Source organism: Mercenaria mercenaria, chromosome 1, assembly GCF_021730395.1.
Source record: "Mercenaria mercenaria strain notata chromosome 1, MADL_Memer_1, whole genome shotgun sequence".
Classification (NCBI taxonomy): domain Eukaryota; kingdom Metazoa; phylum Mollusca; class Bivalvia; order Venerida; family Veneridae; genus Mercenaria; species Mercenaria mercenaria.
The window spans coordinates 13,661,604-13,683,905 of record NC_069361.1 but is presented as its reverse complement, the minus strand read 5'-3'; the positions used below and the strand labels follow the sequence as shown (position 1 = coordinate 13,683,905).

At 37.5% G+C, this 22,302-nt stretch overlaps 1 protein-coding gene across 2 annotated transcripts in view; it reads left to right on the top strand.

Moving 5' to 3' along the window:
* LOC123544928 (xanthine dehydrogenase/oxidase-like) overlaps positions 1–22,302 on the top strand; it is a 102,429-nt gene that overhangs the window by 75,454 nt on the left and 4,673 nt on the right. The window contains exons 22-32 of one of the 2 annotated variants that reach the window (XM_053540232.1): positions 901–987; positions 3,385–3,576; positions 3,862–4,007; positions 7,186–7,267; positions 13,830–13,925; positions 15,393–15,521; positions 15,766–15,893; positions 18,468–18,582; positions 19,233–19,319; positions 21,341–21,508; positions 22,095–22,262. In XM_053540232.1, the coding sequence (XP_053396207.1) occupies positions 901–987; positions 3,385–3,576; positions 3,862–4,007; positions 7,186–7,267; positions 13,830–13,925; positions 15,393–15,521; positions 15,766–15,893; positions 18,468–18,582; positions 19,233–19,319; positions 21,341–21,508; positions 22,095–22,262 (1,398 nt within the window). Of the gene's footprint in view, positions 1–900; positions 988–3,384; positions 3,577–3,861; positions 4,008–7,185; positions 7,283–13,829; positions 13,926–15,392; positions 15,522–15,765; positions 15,894–18,467; positions 18,583–19,232; positions 19,320–21,340; positions 21,509–22,094; positions 22,263–22,302 lie in introns of both variants that reach the window. The other variant, XM_053540225.1, reaches the window with a different exon arrangement.

Genomic DNA, 22,302 nt, shown 5'->3' with positions numbered 1-22,302 from the left:
ATATTTCTTAGTGATTTCAAAATATTTTACTAGTCGCTTTCCATTCATTCATTCATTCATTTACAACAAGCATCGTGGTTAGCGAATATCACCTAGGAATATAGAAACTTTAACACTCTGTTAGTTGTTAATATGACTGGGTGTGAGAAACATGACTGAGTTTTAAATGGTTTAAACTAATAATCTTGAAGTTTGCCTCACTCCTTTTCGTTTGTTCAAGCAAGGACTTAGATGAAAGGATAAAATGTAATATGCTTACTTAAAAAATATCAACTTTGTCATTTACTGGTAACAGTGGTAAGGCTTTAAGAGCACCTGTTCCATCAGTTTTGATCCAATGAATATTTTACACCGCCTTGTTTTCAAATTCTTCAAACAATGCCAGAATAAAATTTTTTTCTCACTAGGTTTATTTGCCAATATCTGAGGTAGCTGCCATTCAAATAAGTAAAACTAAAGTTTTGATTGCACCTTTAGGATGATGAAACACTAAACATAACAGTTATGGTAAAAAACAAAAGCAAATATTTTGAATAATGCAGAGCCATTGGTCGCCTTTCTAGCTAAAATTGGCACTATTTTTTCTTTCTTTTTTATATACAGTTGATTGTACCATAAAAACAAATATAAATAAAATTTATTGCCTAATAAATGTGAAATGTCTTAAGCATAATTAAATTAAAGTGTATGATGATAAATGTTGAGTTTTACAGTTTCATCTTGTGAGTGCCATTGTGGCCAATACATCATAGTCTCCTAACCTCTGGCATTTGCAGTGAGTCTAGTATTACTTTATATGGAATATATACTACAGAGCTTCAAATCCTTTCATCAAAGTCCTTGTGTTGACTAAACACTAAATGGAACAGTAACAGTTTAATGTATCATCTCTCTTTACAGATAGGATTTATGGATGGAGGAAAAATAACTGCTCTGGAGATCAATATATACAATAATGCTGGAATGTCCCAGGATCTGTCTTGGGCTGTAAGTTTTTGAGATTGATATCATACAATAATGCTAAAATATCTCAGGATCTGTGTTTGGCTGTAAGTATTTGAGATCCATATATGAAATAATGCTGGAATATCTATTGTAGGCTGAAAGTTTGTGAGACTGATATATCCCAGTTCAGACACTTGAAATTTCTTAGATACTTTTGAGTGTCTCCCACCTTGCTGAGAGGCCAGTACTGGTGTTTCCCAGGAAAGAGGGTTTCTTGTGTACAGATGCTATGCACTGGGCACGTCAAAGAACAAGGCTGTCTTTTGGCAAAGAGCTAGGCTAAGTTAAGAGACATGCCTATATTTAAAAGATTTCTCTGTCTGTTCTGGGGGCTTACTGTCACTCTCTCTGTGTACTAATAGATGATGATTGTGGTAGCCTGGGTGGCTGCCTTTGTGTGTAAAGTACATTTGAATGAGTTTATCATGAAAAGGGTGCAATGTAGATCTGATATAGTAATACTAATATTGTTATATACAGTATTGCTGGAATTTCTCAGGGTATGTCTTTGGCTGTAAGTATATGGGATCAATGTATACAATACATAAAAAATGCTAAATGATGATCACACTTGTCAGTTATTTAAACAACAAGGTTTCATTGGATTTTTTTTTATTAGCTCGACTATTCGAAGAATATGGGAGCTATCCTACTCGCCCCGGCGTCGGCGTGAGCGTGAGCGTCACACAAATGTTAGTTTGCTTACCACCCCAAATATTTTCAAAGTCCATTGAGATATTGCTTTCATATTTTGCCTACTTGTTTACCATCATAACCCCAGTCTGTAAAAAGGAGGAGGCAACTCTATCAAGCATTTTGACTGAATTATGGCCCCTTTTCGACTTAGAATAAATGTTAAAGTTTGCCTACCACCCCAAATATTTTCAAAGTCCATTGAGATATTGCTTTCATATTTTGCATACTTGTTAACCATCATGACCCCAGTCTGTAAAAAGGAGGAGGCAACTCTGTCAAGCATTTTGACTGAATTATGGCCCCTTTTTTCGACTTAGAATAAATGTTAAAGTTTGCGTACCACCCCAAATATTTTCAAAGTCCATTGAGATATTGCTTTCATATTTTGCCTACTTGTTTACCATCATGACCCCAGTCTGTAAAAAGGAGGAGGCAACTCTATTAAGCATTTTGACTGAATTATGGCCACTTTTCGACTTAGAATAAATGTTAAAGTTTGTGTACCACCCCAAATATTTTCAACGTCTATTGAGATATTGCTTTCATATTTTGCATACTTGTTTACCATCATGACCCCAGTCGGTAAAAAGGAGGAGGCAACTCTACCAAGCATTTTGACTGAATTATGGCCCCTTTTAGACTTAGAATAAATGTTAAAGTTTGCGTACCACCCCAAATATTTTCAAAGTCCATTGAGATATTGCTTTCATATTTTGCGTACTTGTTTACCATCATGACCCCAATCAAAAAGGAGGAGGCAACTCTATCAAGCATTTTGACTGAATTATGGCCCCTTTTCGACTTAGAATAAATGTTAAAGTTTGCATAACACCCCAAATATTTTCAACGTCTATTGAGATATTGCTTTCATATTTTGCATACTTGTTTACCATCATGACCCCAGTCTGTAAAAAGGAGGAGGCAACTCTATCAAGCATTTTGACTGAATTATGGCCCCTTTTCGACTTAGAATATATTGTAATGTTAAAGTTTTACTCATTGCTTATATTATACTATCAAGCACTGAGAATAGTCGAGCATGCTGTCCACTGACAGCTCTTGTTTTTGATATATAATTTACACAAACGACACTTGTTATCATTACACTGAGTTAAACAAAGGAGGAATATTGTTAAGGGATAGAAGATTTTCTGGTTTTCTCACATTTAAATATTTAGTAAAAATTCAGTAAAAAGTCACTAGAAATTCTCATAAATGATTTTTGTGAATATTTAAACTTGAAAATTGCATTTTAAGTATATGCATTTCTCACAAATGTTCAAGTATTTGATTCCATACATAATTTTCGTACAAAACTGAAAGGGTCACTTAAAAATGCAGAAAAAAAATTAACAGAAAGAGAAATATATATTTTCAAAGTAAGAGAAGAACCATATTTATTGTTTAAATCTATTAGAAGATCCTATGGAAGGATAGAAAGCAAGAGAGTGAATTAATAGCAGAATCGCCGTTGGTTTCCTCTAACAACCATAAGAGTACAATTTTGAGAGCTCTACCAGGGTTTTCAGCATATAAACTCTAATATCAGAATGGCTCATGATCTGTTTAAGGTGCAATTTTTCCATAAAAGTTTATTTTGTTGAAATGTCACTGGATCAGTTTTCATATCTTGTATTTAATGATTTTCAATTCATAACCTAATTTATTGCTATATAATTGTAGGTAATGCATCGTGCCATGTTTCACTCGGACAATGCCTACAAGATTCCAAACCTAAGTACCACGGGTCATGTATGTAGAACCAATATATCATCTAATACAGCCTTCCGAGGGTTTGGAGGACCACAGGGAATGATGGTTGTGGAACAGTGTATCACTGATGTGGCATATACCTTGGGTGTTTCACCAGTCAAGGTGAGAAAATAATATAATTATGTGAGGAAGCTGTGAGACTAGCTTGTAAAAGACTATAGTTTGTATCCAGGTGCCTTCCCTATCAGAGATATCTCCCGGAGAGGCATCTGAGGTTCTCCAGCATGACAGCTGAACCATAGGCTATGAACTGTGTCAGCTGACATAAAACAGAGGAAAAATAAATAAAAATTTTATTGTTATGTTTAATCTACATTTTTGTTAAAAAGCCTGATTTCCTCATTATTTTGTGTGACAAGAATTTTACAGTTACCTTCAATTTTTCAGGTAAGGGAGTTAAATCTATACCAGGAAGGGGACAGAACTCACTATGGTCAGCTATTAGAACATTGTACTGTACAGAGGTGTTGGGATGAGTGCTTGAACCAGAGTGATTATTTCAGACGTAAAAAGGAAGTGGATATTTTCAACAGGTTTGTTTATCATTGTTTTGATAGAATCTAGGAAATACTAGATATGTTTTAGATTGTTTATTCGAAGAATAGGGAGAACTATATGCAGTCAGCCATTTCTGGAGTTGGGGCCGGCATCCCTTTTTGATTAACTTCTGTATGTAAGCTTGTAGGAATTGATTGAAATTTCACACTCTTATTCACTGTGATAATCTTACTGCTTTATGTGTGTTCCATATCAGTTTTTTGTATTTGTACAAATTATGCCCTTTTTTAGCTCAACTATTCATAGAATAGTAGAGCTATTGCACTCGCCCATGCGTCGGCGTCTGCGTCGCTTCCCGATTTGGTTAAGTTTTGTCTGTAAGCTGGTATCTCAGCAACCACGTGTGGGAATGGATTGAAACTTCACACACTTATTCACTGTGATAAACTGACTTACATTGCACAGGTCCCATAACTCTATTTTGCTTTTTTACAAAATTATGCCCCTTTTTTGATTTAGAAATTTTTGGTTAAAGGTTTTGTATGTAAGCTGGTATCTCAGTAACCACTCGTGGGAATGGATTGAAACTTCACACACTTATTCACTGTGATAAACTGACTTACATTGCACAGGTCCATAACTCTATTTTGCTTTTTTACAAAATTATGCCCCTTTTTCGACTTAGAATTTTTTGGTTAAGGTTTTGTATGTAAGCTGGTATCTCAGTACTCACTGATTGGAATGGATTGAAACTTCACACACTTGTTCACTGTCATGATCTGACATGCACAAAGCAGGTTCCATAACTCTATTTTGCTTTTTTACAAAATTATGCCCCTTTTTCGACTTAGAATTTTTTGGTTAAGGTTTTGTATGTAAGCTGGTATCTCAGTATCCACTAATGGGAAAGGATTGAAACTTCACACACTTGTTCACTGTCATGATATGACATGCAGTGCAAAGGGTCAATAACTCAACTTTGATTTTACAAAATTTTGCACCTTTTTAAACTTAGGAGTTTTGGGTTAAATTCTTATATGTAAGCTGGTATCTCAGTACCCTCTAATGGGAATGGATTGACTTCACACACTTGTCCACTGTTATGAGCTGATAAGCACTATGCAGGTTCCATAACCCTATTTTGCTTTTTTTAAATTATGCCCCTTTTTCGACTTTCATATTCATTCAGTCGACAAGGCTGTTGAATAGTCGAGCGTTGCTGTCCTCCGACAGCTCTTGTTTGACTTAGCAATATTTGGTTAAATGTTTGTATGTATGCTTGTATCTCAGTAACCACTTGTGTTAATGGATTAGAACTTCACACACTTTTTTCACTGTGATGATTTGACGAGCAATGCACAGGTCCCATATCTCTGTTTTACTATTTTGAAATTTTTATGCCCTTTTTGACTTGTTAAGGGGTAGACATTTAAAAGTTAGAGTTGGGTACCTCAAAGCTCAGATAATATTGCTGGTAAAAATCTTACAGCAAGCTTTCTAATCTCACTGTTTCAGCTGAACTACTGCCCCAATATTCATCAAACCTCAAAGCCCGCCCGCTTAGCTCAGTAGGTAAGAGCGTTGGTCTACGGATCGAGGGGTCGCGAGTTCGATCCTCGGGCGGGGCGTATGTTCTCCGTGACTATTTGATAAACGACATTGTGTCTGAAATCATTAGTCCTCCACCTCTGATAATTCATGTGGGGAAGTTGGCAGTTACTTGCGGAGAACAAGTTTGTACTGGTACAGAACCCAGGAACACTGGTTAGGTTAACTGCCCGCCGTTACATGACTGAAATACTGTTGAAAAACGGCGTTAAACCCAAAACAAACAAACAAATCATCAAACCTCACATAAGGAATGGTCTTTGTAAGAGGCTGTCATCTTTTGGTTTAGAGCCAGGTATTTCAATGGTCAAGGTCATTGGGTTCAGATTTTGTTAAAATATTAGCAGAAGTTTTATGGCATACTTATCAGTTTCACTTACATTTTATAATAAGATATTTCTTACATTTACTTAATTCAATATCTCCTATGGTTTCCAGCATGTGTCATGTTTTTTTAGGATCACTCATACACCCCTCCCATCAGCTTCTAAGACACTCCCCTTCAACCAGACCAAAAAAATAATGAAACAAAAAATGTACACTGTCATACTAACTTATTTTTCTCAGAAATATACTATTTCTTAGATGTCATTGCAAGCCTTCTGCCTCATTCCCCTTTTGCTTCCCTTCTAACACTTTTTAATGTCCCTCATCACCCCAAAGTTCTGCTCTACTCCCCACCTTCCAGAACTATTTAATGTAACATTTCTCAGAACAACTTTATCTCATATGGTTCTTAGTATCTCTATTTCCACTCTCATCACATCTTTACACTCTTCTTCACATGTATCATCCACCCACCTCCAAATACTTATTTTTGCATTTCTCATGCTAACCTATATTGTAAGAACCTGTCATACATACACTCCCACCCACTACCAACTCCAATTACTGCATCAAAAAAACCCAGCCTTCTTGGTAATCATTTTTGAATATTTGAGCGCACTGCCTGTGTTGGCTTGGAAAGTTGATTTATGCCGTATAACCCCAATTGTGTTATTGTGACTGCAATTTTTTTCTAGGCAGTTTGATCATGAGGGTTTATAACCATTGTATTTTTGGTCTGTTCATCTGTCAGTTGATGAGTGCTTTGCATTTACTGCACATAGCAAGCTCATTATCAACTCCCTCTTTATGGCAAAGATGTTTTTCTAAATATCATTTAACTCCTCCTCAATGGCCAAGTTGTTTTTCAACATATTTATTAACGCCTCCTTAATGACCAATATTTATTAACTTCTTGTCTATGGCCAAGCTCAATGTGTGTTTTAATCTTTGTCAATGGCCAAGTTGTTTTTCAACATGTTAATTCCCTGTCATTTGCCAAGTTGTTTTTAATATGTTTATTAACTCCCCATTAAGTAATAACACTGTTCTTGTTGATATTCTATTCTATATTCTTCTTTTAAACGTTTCTCCAGACAAGATCAGATCTGTCATTTGAGCACATTTTTAAACTGTTTTGAATTTTGAAGTTTGGTTATTGAAATTTTGTTAGAAACTTGGAAATTTTAGCTGAAACATTATATTGTTAAAGCATTATGACATTATTGTTGCCAACTTACCTTTGTTCTGTTACTATGTGTTTTGTTGTATTTATTTCAGTGAAAATCGTTGGAAGAAAAGAGGCATCACTATAGTACCAACAAAGTTTGGAATTGCTTATACAGCACTATTTTTAAATCAGGTAGCTTTATATCAGGTGTGTTAAGTTTTCTATGATTTTTACCACAAGGCTGCTATATAAGAGCAGAGATGTTGCCATGTAGTGGTGCTTTTACTGGTATTTACTGGTATTTATACACTTGCTGGTAATTATAATCCTTGTTGGTATTAATCAAAACAAAATTCACTGCTTTCTGTATTTAAAGGTAAAGGGACTGGTTTTTATGTTTGATGTGATGTATTCTTGCACACTGGCATTTTTGGGGATTCTACCCATGCTGGCAAACCCTATCTCACACCCCAATGCCAGATGATTCTCATACTGTAAATGACAACTATTTATTTGTTTATAGATTATGTATTTATTAGGTTAAATATAGTACGGCTTGCAGCTGTTACTACGAGCTTCAGTAGGCCTCAGTGAGAGCTTGATCTGTAGGCTCCAGTTAAGTGTTTACCGCTAAAAATTTGCTCAGAAGGCCATGGTTAGAGCGTGCTCAGGAGGCCCGATTGCAGCTATTACTACAAGCTTTGGCAGGTTTCAGTGAGAACTTGCTCAGCAGATCTCAGTGAGAGCTTGATCAGTAGGCCCCAATGAGAGCTTGTTCAGTAGGCCTTAGTTCAGTTGTTACTACTTCAAGCTTGCTCAGCAGGCCTCAGTAATGGTTTGATCAGTAGGTTCAAGTGAAGCTGTTACTACTTAAAACTTTCTCAGCTGACTTTAGTGAGAGCTTGCTCTGTAGGCCCTTTTAAAGCTTTTACTGCTTAAAGCTTGCTCAGCAGGCTGCTTCATTTAGAGCTTGTTCAGTAGGCCCTAGTTAAGCTGTAACAGCTTAAAGCTTGCTCAGCTGGCCTCAGTGAGACCTTGTTCAGTAGACCCTAGTTAAGCTGTAACAGCCTAAAGCTTGCTCAGCAGGCCTCAGTGAGACCTTGTTCAGTAGACCCTAGTTAAGGTGCAACTGCCTAAAGCTTGCTCAGCAGGCCTCAGTGAGACCTTGTTCAGAAGACCCTAGTTAAGTTGCAACTGCCTAAAGCTTGCTCAGCAGGCCCCAGTGAGACCTTGTTCAGTAGACCCTAGTTAAGTTGCAACTGCCTAAAGCTTGCTCAGCAGGCCCCAGTGAGACCTTGTTCAGAAGACCCTAGTTAAGTTGCAACTACCTAAAGCTTGCTCAGCAGGCCCCAGTGAGACCTTGTTCAGAAGACCCTAGTTAAATTGCAGCTGCCTAAAGCTTGCTCAGCAGGCCTCAGTGAGACCTTGTTCAGAAGACCCTAGTAAAGTTGCAGCTGCCTAAAGCTTGCTCAGCAGGCCTCAGTGAGACCTTGTTCAGAAGACCCTAGTTAAGTTGCAGCTGCCTAAAGCTTGCTCAGCAGGCCCCAGTGAGACCTTGTTCAGTAGACCCTAGTTAAGTTGCAGCTGCCTAAAGCTTGCTCAGCAGGCCCCAGTGAGACCTTGTTCAGTAGACCCTAGTTAAGTTGCAGCTGCCTAAAGCTTGCTCAGCAGGCCCCAGTGAGACCTTGTTCATTAGACACTAGTTAAGTTGCAGCTGCCTAAAGCTTGCTCAGCAGGCCCCAGTGAGACATTGTTCAGAAGACCCTAGTTAAGTTGCAGCTGCCTAAAGCTTGCTCAGCAGGCCCCAGTGAGACCTTGTTCAGAAGACCCTAGTTAAGTTGCAACTGCCTTAAGCTTGCTCAGCAGGCCCCAGTGAGACCTTGTTCAGAAGACCCTAGTAAAGTTGAAACTGCCTAAAGCTTGCAAAGCAGGCCGCAGTGAGACCTTGTTCAGAAGACCCTAGTAAAGTTGAAACTGCCTAAAGCTTGCAAAGCAGGCCGCAGTGAGACCTTGTTCAATAGACCCTAGTAAAGTTGAAACTGCCTAAAGCTTGCAAAGCAGGCCTCAGTGAGACCTTGTTCAATAGACCCTAGTAAAGTTGAAACTGCCTAAAGCTTGCAAAGCAGGCCGCAGTGAGACCTTGTTCAATAGACCCTCATTAAGTTGCAGCTGCCTAAAGCTTGCTCAGCAGGCCCCAGTGAGACCTTGTTCATTAGACACTAGTTAAGTTGCAACTGCCTAAAGCTTGCTCAGCAGGCCCCAGTGAGACCTTGTTCATTAGACACTAGTTAAGTTGCAACTGCCTAAAGCTTGCTCAGCAGGCCCCAGTGAGACCTTGTTCAGAAGACCCTAGTAAAGTTGAAACTGCCTAAAGCTTGCAAAGCAGGCCTCAGTGAGACCTTGTTCAGTAGACCCTAGTAAAGTTGAAACTGCCTAAAGCTTGCAAAGCAGGCCTCAGTGAGACCTTGTTCATTAGACCCTAGTTAAGTTGCAACTGCCTAAAGCTTGCTCAGCAGGCCTCAGTGAGACCTTGTTCATTAGACACTAGTTAAGTTGCAACTGCCTAAAGCTTGCTCAGCAGGCCTCAGTGAGACCTTGTTCAGAAGACCCTAGTTAAGTTGCAACTGCCTTAAGCTTGCTCAGCAGGCCTCAGTGAGACCTTGTTCAGTAGACCCTAGTTAAGTTGAAACTGCCTAAAGCTTGCTCAGCAGGCCTCAGTGAGACCTTGTTCAGAAGTCCCTAGTTAAGTTGCAACTGCCTAAAGCTTGCTAAGCAGGCCTCAGTGAGACCTTGTTCAGTAGACTCTAGTTAAGTTGCAACTGCCTAAAGCTTGCTCAGCAGGCCCCAGTGAGACCTTGTTCAGTAGACCCTAGTTAAGTTGCAACTGCCTTAAGCTTGCTCAGCAGGCCTCAGTGAGACCTTGTTCAGTAGACCCTAGTTAAGTTGCAACTGCCTAAAGCTTGCTCAGCAGGCCTCAGAGAGACCTTGTTCAGTAGACCCTAGTTAAGTTGCAACTGCCTTAAGCTTGCTCAGCAGGCCTCAGTGAGACCTTGTTCAGTAGACCCTAGTTAAGTTGCAACCGCCTAAAGCTTGCTCAGCAGGCCCCAGTGAGACCTTGTTCAGAAGACCCTAGTAAAGTTGAAACTGCCTAAAGCTTGCAAAGCAGGCCGCAGTGAGACCTTGTTCAATAGACCCTAGTAAAGTTGAAACTGCCTAAAGCTTGCAAAGCAGGCCTCAGTGAGACCTTGTTCAATAGACCCTAGTAAAGTTGAAACTGCCTAAAGCTTGCAAAGCAGGCCTCAGTGAGACCTTGTTCATTAGACCCTCGTTAAGTTGCAACTGCCTAAAGCTTGCTCAGCAGGCCTCAGTGAGACCTTGTTCATTAGACACTAGTTAAGTTGCAACTGCCTAAAGCTTGCTCAGCAGGCCTCAGTGAGACCTTGTTCAGAAGACCCTAGTTAAGTTGCAACTGCCTTAAGCTTGCTCAGCAGGCCTCAGTGAGACCTTGTTCAGTAGACCCTAGTTAAGTTGAAACTGCCTAAAGCTTGCTCAGCAGGCCTCAGTGAGACCTTGTTCAGAAGTCCCTAGTTAAGTTGCAACTGCCTAAAGCTTGCTCAGCAGGCCTCAGTGAGACCTTGTTCAGTAGACCCTAGTTAAGTTGCAACTGCCTTAAGCTTGCTCAGCAGGCCTCAGTGAGACCTTGTTCAGTAGACCCTAGTTAAGTTGCAACTGCCTAAAGCTTGCTCAGCAGGCCTCAGAGAGACCTTGTTCAGTAGACCCTAGTTAAGTTGCAACTGCCTTAAGCTTGCTCAGCAGGCCACAGTGAGACCTTGTTCAGTAGACCCTAGTTAAGTTGCAACCGCCTAAAGCTTGCTCAGCAGGCCTCAGTGAGTAGACCCTAGTTAAGTTGCAACTGCCTTAAGCTTGCTCAGCAGGCCTCAGTGAGACCTTGTTCATTAGACCCTAGTTAAGTTGCAACTGCCTAAAGCTTGCTCAGCAGGCCAAAGTGAGACCTTGTTCAGTAGACCCTAGTTAAGTTGCAACTGCCTAAAGCTTGCTCAGCAAGCCTCAGAGATACCTTGTTCAGTGTAGACCCTTCTAAAGCTTTAACTGCTTAAAGCGCTGCTCAGCAGGCCTCAGCGAGAGCTTGTCCAGTAGACCCTAGTTAAGTTGCAACTGCCTAAAGCTTGCTCAGCAGGCCTCAGTGAGACCTTGTTCAGTAGACCCTAGTTAAGTTGCAACTGCCTTAAGCTTGCTCAGCAGGCCTTAGTGAGACCTTATTCAGTAGACCCTAGTTAAGTTGCAACTGCCTTAAGCTTGCTCAGCAGGCCTCAGTGAGACCTTGTTCAGAAGACCCTAGTTAAGTTGCAACTGCCTTAAGCTTGCTCAGCAGGCCTCAGTGAGACCTTGTTCAGTAGACCCTTGTTGATTAGACCCTAGTTAAGTTGCAACTGCCTAAAGCTTGCTCAGCAGGCCTCAGTGAGACCTTGTTTAGTAGACCCTAGTTAAGTTGCAACTGCCTTAAGCTTGCTCAGCAGGCCTCAGTGAGACCTTGTTCAGTAGACCCTAGTTAAGTTGCAACTGCCTAAAGCTTGCTCAGCAAGCCTCAGAGATACCTTGTTCAGTGTAGACCCGCCTAAAGCTTTTACTGCTTAAAGCGCTGCTCAGCAGGCCTCAGCGAGAGCTTGTTCAGTAGACCCTAGTTAAGTTAAACTGCCTGAAGCTTGTTCATAGTGAATATGATACTACTTAAGATATACAGGTCTGAATGTTTGAATGATATATTTTTCTACAAAGCAAAATTTTGTGAAAACAGAAGCATTGTACCTGAAAAAGATTTAGCAAATACAAAATGATAGGGTAGTATGCATGATTTTTGCAAGACTGACTTGAAAAATTGGGCCTCCAGTCAGTTTGTATAATGAGTGGAAAACTTCTACTTCTAATGACATTTTTGAGTAGAGAAAAATGTCACAATGCAGGTTTAACCCTTATCATGCTGGACATGATTGATTCTGCCTTTGTGACCAGTGCAGATTAAGATCAGCCTGCACATCCATGCAGTCTGATCATGATCTGCACTGTTGGGCATTTAGTCAGTATCTTTTTGGTAAGCACCCCTTTTAACAGTTAATGGTACTGTCCAAATTGAAAGATTGACAACTTGACCCTTATCATGCTGGACACGATTTTTGTGACCAGTGTAGATCATGATCAGCCTGCACATTCTGTTTGTCATTCAGACAGTATCATTTTAGTAAGCACCCCTTTTAATAGTTAATGGTTCTGTCTAAATTAAAAGATGGGCAAGTTCATTATAGAAATTTAACAGGGTAATGGTTAGGACAGTTATAGATATATCTGTTTTGTACCATATGGCCAGCTGTATACTACCCCTTAAGGCCTGCTCAGTTGACCTCATTGAAAATATAAAATTACAGAGCTTACTCGCTTGGAAAGCTGTTTGCTACTAATACAGAGGTCATGCTTTTCATTGCTTAAAATTTTTAAATGCCTCTCTAGACATAAGAGGTCAAGGAAGAAATAATTGGTTACTTGTATGCTGGAGTATGAAATTCTTCCTTCCTTTGTTTTTAAGCTTACAATAGCATTGACCTCATTACTCCATATGCTGTATGCCGAGGTTGCAAATACTAAATTTAATATGTTTGCTTGCTTTAAGGTGATACATGTTTGCCAAAATCAGGAACAAATATCATGGTAGGAGGTAAAAAGTCGGTTACAGTAATACTGCTTAAGTTTTGGGGATAAAGAGATAATGAGTAAGAGTTAACAAAAAAATCTAATGTATTATAATGACAATGAATTTGATTTAGAGATAGAACAATTTCACCAAAATTAAAAAGACAGTCTTAGTTTATTTATGTTTCGATATATATATATATATATATATATGAAAATTATTTAACAAACAAGTTTTTTCTTTATCATGCTTAATACTGGTTATGGTTGGTAGGAAAAAAACTTGTTCTTGATTTTGAGCACTATTGTTGCTTTCAGTGCTATCTGGCAAAGTTGTTACATGATATGCTGGTACACATGTTGCTTTTATTGTAAAGGTGATAGGTAGAGCATGACAAAAATGACCTTTTTAGATCCTGCAATGTAGAGTATTTAGGGATACTGGTAAGAATAGTATATGCCATGTGGTAAGAATAGTATATGCAATGTATATACAAGTGCTAATACAGTTGTAAGTTATTACTATAACTGGAGATGTACAATGTAGAGTGAATGGTAAAGTTAAGTTAGACTTCGTATTATCATAATGAATAGCCTTTGTACAAATGTAATGAATGATGAGATTATGCTAGGTTTTGCACATATATTATGGAGTTTATGATAAGGTTATGATTGCCTTTGGTGGAAAAGAGTAATAATAAAATTATGCTAGGCTTTGTGCAAATATCAAAGGGATGGTAAGGTTATCCTAGGTTTGGAGCATTAGAGTTAATTATTGGATTATTTTAGGCTTTTTACATATATAGTGAATGATAGGGTGTTGCTAGACTTTCCAAACATGTAGTGAATGATTATAATAGTCTGGGTACGTAAAGAGGAAATGATACAGTTATATTAGGTTTTGAGCGTATACAGTCTAGAGGTGAGTAAGTGTACACTATTTTTTGTCCATGTTGTATGAAAGTGAAGAGTGAAGGTATGCTAAGCATTGAATTTAAATATTGTTTCGGATGATATACCTATGTGAAAATGTGTATTGTTACAATTCTAGGCTGGTGCTTTAGTACATATATATATGGATGGGTCAGTGTTGTTGACCCATGCTGGTGTAGAGATGGGTCAGGGGCTACACACTAAAATGATACAGGTAAGTCCCATGCTATTGTAGAAATTGGACAGGGTCTTAGTAGTTGAAACTATACAGGTAAGACCTGTTGTAATAGGAATGGGCAGTGGCTGCATACTAAAATTATAAGGTAAAGCCCATGCTGTTGTAGAAATGGGGCAGGGTATAAGTACTTGAAACTATTCAGGTAAGACCTATGCTGTTGTATGAATTGGACAGGGGCAACCTACAAAATGATGAGGTAAAATCCATGCTGTTGTAGAAATGGGGCAGGGTATAAGTACTTGAAACTATACAGGTAAAACCTATGCTGTTGTATGAATGGGACAGGAGCTACATACAAAATGATATTTTTAAAGCCCATGCTGTTGTAGAAATGGGGCAGGGTATAAGTACTTGAAACTACAATGTATACAGGTAAGACCTATGCTGTTGTATGAATAGGACAGGGGCTATATACAAAAATGATACAGGTAAGGCCCATACTGTTGTAGAAATGTGACATGGTCTAAGAACTTAAACTATACTGGTAAGACCTATGCTATTGTATGAATGGGTCTGGGGCTACATACTAAAATGATACAGGTAAAGCCCATGCTGTTGTAGAAATCGGACAGGGACTTCATACTAAAACAATAAAGGTAAGGTTGATACTGTTGTAGAAACTTGACAGGGGCTACATACTAAAATGTTACAGGTAAGAGCAATGCTATTGTAGAGATGGCAGGCAGTAGTTACATACTCAAATGGTACAATTAAGATCCTGTTGTAGAGATGGAACAGGGGCTACATATTTAAATGGTACATGTAAAATACATGCTGGTGTAGACATGGGCAGGGACTGCATACTTTAAAGAGATAAAGTCCTTGTGATATTGAAGGGGGATTTGGGCTTTATACTAAAACGATACTGGTAAGACCAATGCTATTGTAGGGCTGGGACAGGAGTAACTAAAATGATAAAGGAAGGTACATACCGACGTTAAGATGGGGCAGGTGTTTTATATTAAAATTATGGGACGGGGGCACATACTGATGAAGAGGCATGGCAGAGAATACATACTAGAATGATACAGAGAATACCTATGATGTTGTAGAGATAGAACAGGGACTACATTCATAAATGATACAGGGAAGACTCATTCTGGTGTAGAGATGGAATGGGGCTTACATGCTGAAATGATATGGGACAAAGGCTTCATACTGAGATAATACAGGTAAGACAGGTGCTGTTGTGGAGATCAGACAGGGGCAACATACTAAAATGATACAGGTTAGTGCTAAGCAAATTGTTGTGTATGCTGCAACTTAGTTAGAATTTTGAGATGTGTATGTTTACAAAAAATGTGATTTCTAACATTTTATGTGGTTTATAGAATGTACATTGACATTACAAGTTACTTTAGACAAGATAATTAAAAACATAACACAGCTCTGTTGCCAATGAAATGAAGGCTTTTTTAATCCGACGTATTATGTTTGATATAGGTTGCAAGCAGAGCTCTACGGATTCCAGCTTCGAAGATCCATACAAGTGAAGTGGGTACCAATACTGTACCTAATACATCGGCGACGGCTGCAAGTTGTGGTTCTGATCTCAATGGCATGGCAGTCATTGTAAGATATAATTATGTTAATGGTGACTTTAATGTTGTATTGAGTAATGATATACAATTCATATAATAAGGAGATGCTCCACTTTCTATTTAAATGAAGCATTATTTGCAAATTGTTGAATTCAGTATGCTTTTAGTATGTCTATCAGGTTGAAATATGATGTGGAAGAGCATGATAAAATATGGAAATATCTTTTTCCTAATTATTTCTTCCTGTTCTTTCATTTTGTTCCTTGTTTAAATAGAATGCATGCAAGACCCTCTTAGAAAGACTGGAACCAATAATGCTGGAAAATCCCAAAGGAACATGGGAGGATTGGATAAAGTCAGCATATATAAATAGGATAAGTCTTTCAGCTACTGGATTTTATAAGTAAGACATACTTTTGTTTTGTGTTTTATAAAACTGACTTGGTAGTGGAAGATATTCTTTGTAAATTGTAGTAAGTACATATATTTTGGCTATAAACTGTTAATATGTTATAAACTGTAAATAAATGATTATGCTTCAGCAAACCAGGTTTGGGTGGCTATAATTATAGGAATCACTTTGTCCCATCTGTCCTGAATTGTTTTCCTTGAATATCTCTGGAACGAATGCAGATATTACTTCGAAACAAGTTTTAAGGAACATATCACATGTTCAGATACCACGTATTATTATTTATCTTTTTGCATTCAAAAATGTCTAGTCATTGCAGTGTTGTTTTCTTTGATTATCTCTGGAATCCATACAAGTATTATTTTGAGGCTTTTAAAGATCATTACACAATTTCGCATACCAGGTTTCATAACTCTGACTGCTTTTATGCACTAAAAAAAATGTCCAGTCAGATCATTCCAGTAGTTTTCTTGAATATCTCTAGAACCAATACAGAATCTAATGTTATTTTAAAAACTTATAACAGGGTGATTGAAGCTTTACCCCTTTTGGATCAAAATTCACGTTTACAACTAAAGATATCACTTCTAGTGTCTCATACCCCTGTAAAACAGCTCTGTAAAAAAATAAGAACATTCATCATTTTTAGCTCTACTCACCCTGGCATCAGCGTCGGCGTGAGCTTTCTTGGTTAAAGTTTTTTGGCAACCTTTATTAGCTCATCTAATTTTTTGAAAAAAAAAATGATGAGTTATTGTCATCACTTGATCAGTGTCGGCGTTGCCTGGTTAAGTTTTATGTTTAGGTCAGCTTTTCTCCTAAACTATCTAAAGTATTGCTTTGAAACTTGCAACACTTGTTCACCATCAATAGCTGACCCTGTACAGCAAGAAACGTAACTCCATCCTGCTTTTTGCAAGAATTATGGCCCCTTTTGGACTTAGAAAATAACAGATTTCTTGGTTAAGTTTTATGTTTAGGTCAACTTTTCTCCTAAACTATCAAAGCTATTGCTTTGAAACTTGCAACAGTTGTTCACCATCATAAGCTGACCCTGCACATTAAGAAACATAACTCTGTCCTGCTTTTTGCAAGAATTATTGCCCCTTTTGGACTTAGAAAATCAGATTTCTTGGTTAAGTTTTATGTTTAGGTCAGCTTTTCTCATAAACTATCAAAGCTATTGCTTTAAAACTTGCAACACTTGTTTACCATCATAAGCTGACCCTGTAAAGAAAGAAACATAACTCTGTCCTGCTTTTTGCAAGAATTATGGCCCCTTTTGGACTTAGAAAATACCAGATTTCTTGGTTAAGTTTTATGTTTAGGTCAGCTTTTCTCCTAAACTATCAAAGCTATTGCTTTGAAACTTGCAACTGTTGTTCACCATCATAAGCTGACTCTGTACGTCAAGAAACATAACTCCATCCTGCTTTTTGCAAGAATTATGGCCCATTTTGGACTTAGAAAATCATGAGTAGGACAATTTTTGTGTTATAAAAAAAAAATCAGATGAGCGTCAGCACCTGCAAGGCGGTGCTCTTGTTTTTCTTTGTTACTATTGCTTATATCTTACTGTAACTTCACATTAACATTGTTCAGCATACAAACAAGTATGTGCAGGGGCTGGGTCCATTATACCCAAGGTCAAGGTCACCAAGGTGTCATACTTAGGTTAATTTTAAGGTTAAAGTTTTTCGGCAACCTTTGTTTTTCTGTCATATGTTAGGTACTATTGCTTATATCTTACTGTAACTTCACATAAACATTGTCCAGCATACAAACAAAGTATGTGCAGGGGCTGGGCCTATTATACATAAGGTCAAGGTCACCAAGGTGTTATACTTGGGTTATTTTTAAGGTTAAAGTTTTTTGGCAACCTTTGTTTTTCTGTCATATCTTTGTTACTATTGCTTATATCTTATTGTAACTTTACATAAACATTGTCCAGCATACAAACAAAGTATGTGCAGGGGCTGGGCCCATTATACCCTAGGTCAAGGTCACCAAGTTGTTATACTTGGAACTATTTTCATGTTAAACTTTTTTGAAAGCTTCGTTTATAGACATATCTTTGGTACTTTAAAAGATAATGACTTCAAATAAAAAATATTTCTTTATAATCATCATCTGTAGTAGTAGGGTCTTTTTATATCATGGTGTGTCTTCCTTTTAAAGTAGAGGTCTCTTATTGAGACATAATTCATTTTACTGTCAAATCGTGGAGCGCGCTGTCTTACGGACAGCTCTTATTTTAGTTGTAATTATCTCAAGTGTAAATTGTTGCAATGCTATGACGAGGTGAGGTATGAAAATTATTATGGAGAAAATACTTGAATTGTTTGTCACTGTTATGCCTTATGCCTTGTAATCTGTAAAAAGATCCTTTGGTAGCATGGAATGCAACAAACCAAACAAAAATAATAGCAGACTTGTTTGACTGAGTCTGTTATTGATAGGCATGGAAAATTCAACACCGATGACATCCAGTAGCACTAAGATTGTATGGACATTGGAGACCTGAATCTGTCAGTTTTCTGTAAGATATACATGTCATTTTTGTAGAACTCCTGGAATAGGATATGATTTTAACACTGGGAAAGGACGACCATTCAATTACTTTACAAGTGGAGTAGCTTGTTCAGAGGTTGAGATAGACTGTCTAACTGGAGACCATCAGGTTATATAACTGTTTTTATTACATTGATATAAATCAGTCGGTAGTTTGAGAAATAGACTGGTCTATAGTTCAACACAGGTTTGCAGGTCTTGAGTAAAATAAAATGAGAGAAAAATACTTCTGAAGGATTTCTAAATGTCAGTAAGATAAAAGTGGTTGGTATTTAAGTAACAGTGTTTAGGAATCAGAAAACAGTACCATAAAAAACTATAAAAAGAAAGAGAAGTTTATAATTTTGTAAGTTGTCAGGTTATCAAGGAGACTGTGCAGTTAATACCAGTGCAATCGATTTGGAAGTACCAGAATTTAATATACATGTAAAATATCATAGTCATTTTCATTTTGCTATATATCTGTATTGACATATTTCAGAAATTCATTGTTTCTATTGAAATTTTCTTTTTTTAAACCACTTTAAAGGATCAAACTTCATCTGTAGAACTTTGTTTCTCATTTCTCATTGAAACTGTTTTAGGTTAAGAACACTAACTTTGCAGTAAGGCTTTCTGGGAGTCCCCCAAAATATTATAGAAACTAAAGTAAGGGGTGTATTCTTATAATCATGTATTTGTTTCTGCATGTAGGCATTATAATCATGCATTTGTTTGTACATGTAGATACTGTAATCATGTATTTGTTTGTACATGTAGGTGCTAAGAACTGATATAGTGATGGATGTTGGAGTCAGTCTGAATCCTGCAATAGATATTGGACAGATAGAAGGAGGCTTTACTCAGGTACTTATTTTGAAGTATATTCACAGTGTGCAACTTAGTTAAATAGTTTTTACAATAAAAAGCAGAGGTTTATTCAGGAACACTGGTGATAGTCTAAAGTTTTTCTATTTGCAAATGACACTGCAATATACTTGTCACTTACATCTGTCAGATAATTTAATACCCTCCAAAATAGCTTAAAACATTACAAAAGTGAGAGTTGGACTGGGATATGGAATTCAATCCCTCCAAGTGTATAATTATCTGCATCACAAGGAAAAAACGTCTTATTCCATAACAATACTGACTGGATAACATACTGCTGGAATCTGTTACCTCAGTAAAATACCTTGGTGTGAATATTTTGAATGATCTTTTGCAGGATGACCACATTGATGACCTAATTAAGTTCATACAATTAACAATCCTTGTGGCAAGGCATACAAACTGGCCTATATATAATTGACCTTGACCTTCAACTTCAAACTTAAAACCTTAACATCTGTTTGTCCGTCCGTACCAAACCAGATTGCCTACAGCCCACACTAATGATTTGATTTAGTTTGTACTAACATTGACCATCATATGACCTTTACCTTCAACTTAAACCCTGAATAAGCAACATTTTTGGTCCTACAGCCCACATAAATGACCCAATTTTGTTCATACTCGCACTCAAAAATTCTTGTGGCAAGAAGTGCAAAGTGACCTATATAAAGATGACCTTGACCCTCGTAAGACCTACATCTTTAAACTTAAAACCTTAATAACATTTTTTGGTCTTACAGCTCACATAAATGACCAAATTTAGTAATAACAACAGTTTGGGTCATAATGATTGTAACTGGCTACTATTCAGGATTGAAATTAAACTACCAAGATGACCTTGACTCTCATCTGTCCATAGGAACCATATTGCCTACAGCCCATATTAATGACTTGATTTAGTTCATACCTACACTCAATTATTCTTGTGGCAAGACCTACAGAGTGACCTACACAGAGAAGAACTTGACCCCCATATGACTTCACCTTCAAACTTATAATCTTAAACAACAATTTTACATCCCAGAAAAATGACCCAATTTATTTCATACTCACATTCAACAAACCTTGTGGAAAGACCTATAAACTGACTTATAAATAAATGACCTTGACTCTCACATGACCTTCACCTTCATACTTTAAACCTTAATAAACAACATTTTTGGTCCTACATCCCATGTAATGACCCACTTTAGTTCATATTCTTACTCAACAAACCTTGTTGCAAAACCTACAAACTGATCTACATATAAATGATCTTGACCCTCACATGACCTTTACACTTAAAACCTTAATAAACAAAATTTTTGGACCTACAGCCCATATAATGACCCAATTTAGTTCATCCTCACATTCAACAGACCTTGTGGCAGGATCTACAAACTTACCTATATATAGATGACCCTGACCTTCATTAAATCTAAAAAACATCATATTTGGTCATACATTCTGGGGCATGACTTTTTGTTGATCAAATTTAATTTTCCTGTCCTGGTTGCCCAACTAAGGTAGAGTTATTTTAGCATAGTTATGTATAAACTTGATAAACTTACTTTTCCTGTAGAGTGATGTGAATACAAGTCTTATTGTAATTTATTTGTCGAAGATTTGCCTTGATTGATTTTTATTAAGTGGAAAATCATTCAATATGCAATATTGCAAACTAATGATAACTTCCTTTTGTATATTGTGGTTGGTTACAAGCAAACAAGACAGAGCAGAAATAAATGAGTTTGAAAGGTACACACTACTCTGTAACATGCATTTTAGTTCAGACTGTTGAAACATTTCAGCATCTTTCAGTAGCAAATGTAATACTAGAAGTTATACAGAAATCATTTTTTTAAGAAATAGCCTTTATTTTAAAACTTGCAGAGTAAAGGTGGAGTGTGTGTGTGTATTTGCACGTGTTCGACACTGTAGAACCAGTAGGTTTGATTCTGATATTATTTTGCTACTATTTTGATGAAGTTATTTTTGTTACTTTTTGTTGCTAGGGTTACGGCTTGATGATGATGGAGCAACAAAAGATCTCCCCCAAAGGTATTCTGTATACACGAGGACCTGGCAACTATAAGATACCTGGTTTTGGCGATATACCTGTACAGTTCAATGTTACCTTGCTCAAAGGCAGTGTCAACGAAAAGGCTGTTTATTCTTCAAAGGTATTACAATTTGTCATAAATTTGGATCAGTTAAGTTATATGCTGGTCAGAAAATAAGCATAGTAAGACACACAGAACATTCAGATGAACTTGAACTAGAATTGAAGTTAAGAAGCCCAATTTCCAGGGTCTGTATACTCGATGCATTAAGTAAGTGTGCAGTATTAAGCAGCCAGCCAAGGGAGTAATGCAGTCTGGCTGCTGAAGGAAGGTGGCTTTATTGGTTTGAACCCAGCCAACATTCGTGTAAAAGCTATTTCTCAGAGATATGAAATATCTTACTTTGCATTCAGGTGCCAACAGCCTATATCCAGGTGCCCACGTAGCTCCTAAAAATGTCAATAGGCTCACGTGTTGTCTTATGTGCAGTAATAAATACATCTAGAGTAAGACAAGATGACTTTAGTTTGCCAGAGAGATATTTATAAAATTCAGTAAAACAAAGAATTAATAAATAGCATTTATTGAAAAAAAAATGAAAACAAGAAACAAGTATTTTTTCATTGGCGTGTAAATTTTTGGTGTTTTTGTCTGTCTTATTATTGGTTAAATGCAGTTTAGACATCCTCTGTCTTGTATATTTTAGGCTATTGGAGAACCGCCTCTTTTTCTATCATCATCAGTTTTTTTTGCTGCCAAGGACGCCATAGCGTCAGCACGTGCGGATGCTGGACATCATGGGAATTTTATACTTCCTAGTCCAGCCACTCCAGAACGTGTAAGGATGGCATGTGAAGATCAGTTCACAGATCTGGTACAGTATATACTGCTTTTATATCATTTAACTAGTATTT